General features: G+C 49.9%; 2 protein-coding genes across 2 annotated transcripts in view; one reads left to right on the top strand and one right to left on the bottom strand.

Annotated features, from left to right (window-relative positions):
* Nucleotides 1-6,383, top strand: part of LOC104395830 (zinc finger protein 271-like) — a 17,081-nt gene that overhangs the window by 5,761 nt on the left and 4,937 nt on the right. The gene's annotated exons all lie outside the window — the stretch shown is intronic.
* On the bottom strand, nt 3,702-4,301 carry LOC104395819 (zinc finger protein 3-like). The gene has a single exon (XM_010005567.1). It carries the CDS (start codon nt 4,299-4,301, stop codon nt 3,702-3,704), a length of 600 nt encoding a protein of 199 aa, XP_010003869.1.

The following is a 6,383-nucleotide window of genomic DNA, read 5'->3' as shown; positions in this document are numbered from 1 at the left end:
GAAGAGCTGACTGAAAAAAAAAAAAAAAAAAAAAACAATAAAAGAAAAATTGGCTTCATCCTGGCTCAAACCAGGACACCTGCCCATAAGACAGTGGCAAAGGCCATGCAGTGTTGGGAAGGTTACCCAAGGGGTACCCAAGGGGTTGAACCCCTTTTGAATAAGTTCTACCAAATGAAATAGTAAAGAACACCTGGGTTTCAAGAGGTTGGATCTTTGAGGGGTTAAGCCACTTTTTGTTGTTGTTTTGGTTTTGGGGCAGGCACAGGGACACTGGCTGGTGGCAGAGGATGGTGGGCGACCAGCTTGGAGCGAGGGTTGAAGCACTGGCCACAGCCCTGGCAGCTGAAGGGCCCTTCACCCACTCTGGCTGGGACAGGGTTAACGTGGAGTGGGGATGGGAACCACAGGAGTTGAGGTAAAGAGTCAGCCCAGAGCCAGAAGGTCCCAGGAGAGGATCAAGGCTCCAGGGCAGAAGCCACCTTGAGAAGGGTTGGGACATGGTGTGAGGAGGGATGGGGACACCATGACAACCACAGCTTTATTTAGGACCACTGGGACAACCACAGCCTTATTTAGGGACAAAGCACAAGAGCTGGAGGGTCCTGGGTGGGGTGGTTACAAGAGAATTGACCCCACAAGGGGCATAACCAGAAGGGTGCAGGTGCTCCCAGAAGTGGGTCTTGGGGCCTCCCAGCACCCATATACAGTCTGTCCCTCCTTGGGAGTTCTGGGGGTCTCCCAGAGGTTGTGGGTTTCCCTCCACCACTGCAGGTCTTTTCTCCTGGGGGTTGCACCCTGCTTCTTCCTAGAGGTGCTACAAATGTTTCTTTGGCAGTACCATGCATGTCCCTTTGAGTGGAATGGGGGGTGAGAGAGGGCCCAAGAAGCCCTGCACCCCACAGGATGATGACTGAGATCCTGCACAAAACAAATTAGGACTGAGACTCGGGTCTGGAGCCCCCACTATCCCCCCAAATAAATAGCACCCCACTTAAACACCCACCTGCAGTGGGGAGCATCCTTGCACCCCACGGTGGGACAAAAGAGGTATTTTTGGGGAGAAGGTCCTAACCTCCCAGCACGTGATGGTTTCTCCATCGTTTCACACCCCTAAAGCCATGAGGGATTGATCCATTACCCCTTTATATAATTTTATTACTTTATTAATACAAAGTAACCTCCAAATGGTATTAAGCTTCATGTTAGTTGTGTGCGTGTGTGTGTCCCAGCTTCTGAACCACCACAGTTGGACATGAACAAACAGAGAACAATTTTGGGGTCTAAGTCTCCCCAAAACAGCATTCTAGAAGAAAAAAGGTATTTTTCACCTCAATAGGACCCAAATCCCACCTCGTTGCCCCATTTTCTCTGCAAATCCCCTCAGTAACTCACCTTAAAATGTTCCACATGGATATTCCCCCTCCAGAAAAATAGCCACATAACCTTTGTCCCTTGAGGAGGGTGTCACCATAATAAAAACTTGGTTTTGGCTTAATTTTGGTAAAAAATGCCAGCTAAAGATGATGAAAAAAAATATATAAATTTGGATGAGACATTAAATGATTCCTGAGATGACAACATTTTATGGTCCATATCCCAATGGATGTGATGAACAAAATCACAGCTCTGGCCCCACCATCTACTCAAAAGGACACTCAAACCTTTTTAGGGACTGTTGGTTTCTGGAGGATGCACATTCCATGTTACAGTGAGATTGTGAAACCTCTCTGTGAGGTGACCTGAAAGAAAAGTGACTTTAAATGGGGCCCTGACCACCAGAAAGCTTTTGAGCAGAGCACAAAGGAGATGGTGCAGGCAATGGCCCTGGGACCAGTCCGAACGGGGCCAGACATCAAACATGTGCTCTACTCTACAGCTGGTCCCAACTGGAGCCTCTGGCAGAAAGCACCAGGGGAGACTCAAGGTCGACCCTTGGGATTCTGGAGCTACAGAGGTTGCAAAGCCAACTACATGACACCTGAGGAGACACTTGCAGCAGATGAAGGAGTTAGAGCTACTTCGGAAGTGATGGGCACTGAAGCTCCTTCTGGTGCCCAGATTCCCAGTGCTGAGCTTCTAGTTCCAGAATAACCTTTCTCCTGACCATCATGCCACCCACAGGATTTGGAGTAAATGGATTTCTTTAGTCACCCAGTGAGTTCCAACAGGAAAACCTAATCATCCAGGTATTGTAGAAGCAATTCCAGACTGGCCAGAAGGCATCCACTTTGGAATGGCAGCACAAGTGGTGAGATGGGCTCAAGAAGCTCCACCATCTGATCATCTGCCAGAGACTGGGACACAATTTGCTCTTTTCACCCATGGCTCCTGTCGCCTTGTAGGGAACCACCAGCAGTGGAAGCTGCCCTGTGGAGTCCTACACAAGTAGTTGCACAAGAAGCTGAAGGAGAAGGTGAATGGGGTCAGTTTGCAGAAGTCAAAGCCATCCAGTTGGCTTTGAACATTGCTGAGCCAGAGGGGTGGCCCAGACTCTATCTCTACACTGACTGGTGGGTGGCAGCAAATGCCTCGTGGGGTTGGCTAAAGCAGGGACAGCAGAAAAACTGGCAGTGAAAAGGTCAACCTGGTTGGGTTGCTGAGCTGTGGGAAGACATTGCAGCTGGGATAGAGAAACTGGAGGTAAAAGTGCGTCATGTGGATGCACACGTGCCTCTGAGTCGAGCCACTGAGGAACATGGACACAACCAACGAGCAGATGAGGCTGCTCAAGTGTTCCAAATAGACTTAGACTGGGAACATAAGGGTGAGCTCTTTCTGGCTCAATGGGCCCATGACTCTTCAGGTCATCAGGGCAGAGATGCAGCACACAAATGGACTTAACCATGGACACTATTGTGCAGGTGATCCATGACTGTGAGACTTGTGCTGCAATTAAGCAGGTGAAGCGGTTGGAACCTTTGTGGTTTGAGGTGAGGTGGTCACAGTACAGGTTTGGGGAGGCCTTGGCAAATTGACTACATCACACTGCCTCAGAGCCGCCAGGGTAAGCGCTACGTGCTTACAATGGTGGAAACAAGTACAGGATGGTTGGAAACATCTCCTGTGCCTCATGCCACAGCCTGGAATACCATCCTGGGCCTTGAGAAACAAACCTTGTGGAGGCATGGTACTCCAGAAAGAATCACCCTGTCACATCATTTTATTGATCATTTTATTAATAAAAAATAACCCCAAATGGTATCAAACCTCAGGCTGTGCTGCCCTGTCCCCCTTCTCCCAAGTTTCCAGCCACCACAGACGTAGAAGAGCAGAGACCAGTTTTGGGGTTTAAATCTCCCCAAAACAGCACCCTAGAGGACAAAGGCATTTTGCACCTCAAAAGGACCCAATCCTGGGGCATCATTGCCCCACTTTCCTTGCAAATCCCCTCTCAAAGTCACCCTAAAATGTACCATATGGATTTCCCCCCCTGAAAAAATAGCTGGTGCCCCATCCCACCACATCCCCCTTGTCCCTTGAAGGTGTCACCATGATAAAGACTTCTTTGTGGCCTTATTTTGGTAACAAATATCCCTAAACATGACTTAAAAAAAAAAAAAAAAAAAAAAAAGAGAAAAAGTCGGATGGGACATCAAGTGATTCCTGAGCTGACACGGTTTTAGGCTCCACAAGAAGCTGGAAAAAGCATCGTTGGTGGGTCAGAGCTTGGAAAATGAGGTGCCCTTGACCATGCCCCTTTACTCTTGGTGATCCCTGAGGTGGGTCCAGCCATGACGGATGAGATGTGATCTCTGGTAAAACCTCTTCTCGCACTGGGAGCAGCTGAAGGGTCGTTCACCTGTGTGGAGCTCTTGATGGGTCTTCATTGATGAGAGCTGCATAAAACTCTTCTGGCACTGGGGACACGTGTAGGGTTTCTCTCCCGTGTGGATGCGACGATGGTTGAAGAGTGTAAAGCTCTTGCCAAAGCTCTTTCCGCAGTCAGGACACGTGTAGGGACGCTCACCCGTGTGGACCCGGAGGTGACAGATGAGGATTGATCTGTCCACAAAGCTCTTCCTGCACTGGGAACACATGTAGGGTTTTTCCCCAGTGTGGACACGTTGGTGACATATATAAGAACTGCTGGTAATGAAGCTCTTCTCACACTCATTGCATTTGAAGGGTCTCTCACCCGTGTGGATGCGCTGGTGCTGGGTTAATTGGTGGTTGTAAAAATAACTCCTCCCGCACTCCAGACACCTGAAGGGCTTCTCACCCATGTGGATTCGCTGGTGCAGGATTAAATTTGATCTGTTGTTAAAACTTTTCCTGCAGTGGTGGCAGTCGTGGGGCATGGCACCGGGGTGAAGTTGTCACTGTGGGACCAGACATGAGGTGGCTCCAACCGTGCAACCCCTACAGGGCCGCTCACCCCTTGGAATGTGCCAGTGGCCAAGGTGGGCTGAGCAGATCCTGACCCTTTCTGGTGTTTCTCACCAACAGCAAGTTCTTCTCCCACGTGGATTCGATGATGTTTCACCAAGATCGAGGGGTGACTGAAAGCTGCCTGTCCCTTGGGCCACCCAGAGGGGTTTTCAGACAAACGAATCCTCCAATAGGACAATAAAGCTGAATTTTGGTTCAAGCTGTGGCGCCCTCAGGGCACTTCCACGGTTTTGGCCCAGGTGGATCTACCAATGGGTCAGTAAAGCTGAAGCACTGCTGAAACCTTTCCTGCACTCATCGTGGCTGAGGACACCACAAATCTCACGAGTTCCCTTTGGGTGGGGATGGGTAGATGGCTCTCACCCCAAGTCTGTAAAAGAAACCACTGTGGGGTGACAGCATAGGGGTGGCAAATTTCTAGCTGGGGGACAGCAGGCCAAAGCTGTCCCTTGAACTCCCAAAACCCACCTGTGGGAGGGCTCAAAAACTCTGTGTCTTGTGTTTGGGTGGTCAGTGCAGGGTCACATCAAAACAGCTCTGGGAGAAAAAGGGATGCAAGGTGAAAAATGTGGGGCATTGCCCATGGATTTCAACCCCCATCCCATCCTTAACTGGGCTCTACAGGCTGCTCTGACACCCCTAAGGAGTGAGGTGGTGGAGGTTTGGGTGAGGGATCTTGGAGGGGTTCTGGGTGTCTCAACTACTCCTGGGATGCACTGGGTTCCCCCCATTGCACCCACCCTCCAGGACACGATTTGCAGGTACCCCTTTCACTTCTGCCAATTCGAGGGTGGTTTAGGGGTCCCAAGCACTGTGCACCTTTTTGCCTCATTAATAAACATCATTAGTCTACCAATAAACCCTTTAGAGACACAGAATCATAGAGTCATAGGGATTATAAGGGACGTCTGAAAATCACCAAGTCCAACCCCCCTGCTGCAGCAGAAACACCTAGGGAAGATCCCACCTCGTTCATAGGTGTTAAATGAGTCTTTGGCACCTTTAAAACTCATCCAGTCCCACCCCCCTTCCATGGACAACTAGTAGACTTTAGGACTCACAGGTCCCTGTTTGCCTCCTCGGGAAGCTGCCTCAGGGCAGCTCAGGAGATGCTGGGGGAGCTGTGGGGGTGGGGGGAGGCAAGAGGGGTTTGCACATTCCTGAACAAGCTGTCTAGTTTACTTTTCCATTAAGAAAGTCTCTCTCCCTCACTCTCTCTCTCCTTCCCTACCTGGAGATTTCTTGTCCCAGACTCTCATGTCCTCTTTAAAATAATTTTTCAAGAGAGACCACAGGTGGCGTCGCAGTGGGTCCCGTCCCTCTCGCTGCTGTCTCGTAGCAGGACGTCTCTTCTTAATGACTGCAACACGTGACCAGTTGTCTCTAGGAAGAATCTGGGGTTTACTTCCCCACCTATTTGGCACCTTATTCTTCCTGCCAGTCATTTTTTCAATGGCTGAGGTGTGGAAGTGAAGAGAGTCAGAGAGGAGGTCTCCATACTGTTGTGCTTTGAAAGCTACCTCACATACAGTTGGTCTTTGATAACCTTCAAAGCATCCCATGAAGGAGAATATATGGGCATGCGCTGCTGGTACAGCCTGAACAAACCTCCGGAACATTTGTGTGTCACACTCAACATCATCAGGATTTGTGAGTCCATCTTTATCATAGATCACCTCTCGCACAGCGATCTCTCTCAAGTAGGTGATGGCTTTCTCAAGAGTGGGTGTTCTGCTTCGGCGCCATTCGATGTCACCCTTCTGGGGGTATCTCTCTCTCACAGCTGAAAGAAGTCGGTCCCACAGGGTGGTGGTTCCCACCTTACTACTAAGTGCTCTGTCAATACCAGCATCTCTGGCCAGGGATCCCAACTGCTTGGCTTCTCTCTCATCCACATTGTGGGTCTCAGCACCACTATCAAAGCATCGGAGCAGCCAAGGAAGGATTCCCTCACCATCAATGCGGGTGAAGTCCTTTCTCATGAGGCGCAG

This window comes from Chaetura pelagica, unplaced genomic scaffold, assembly GCF_000747805.2.
Source record: "Chaetura pelagica isolate M959 unplaced genomic scaffold, ChaPel_1.0 scaffold721, whole genome shotgun sequence".
NCBI lineage: Eukaryota > Metazoa > Chordata > Aves > Apodiformes > Apodidae > Chaetura > Chaetura pelagica.
This window is presented reverse-complemented; position numbering and strand designations above follow the sequence as displayed.

Bases quoted from the DNA above. Each gene is read 5' to 3' on its own strand.
- LOC104395819 (XM_010005567.1), bottom strand. From the start codon at position 4,301: ATGCCCCACGACTGCCACCACTGCAGGAAAAGTTTTAACAACAGATCA.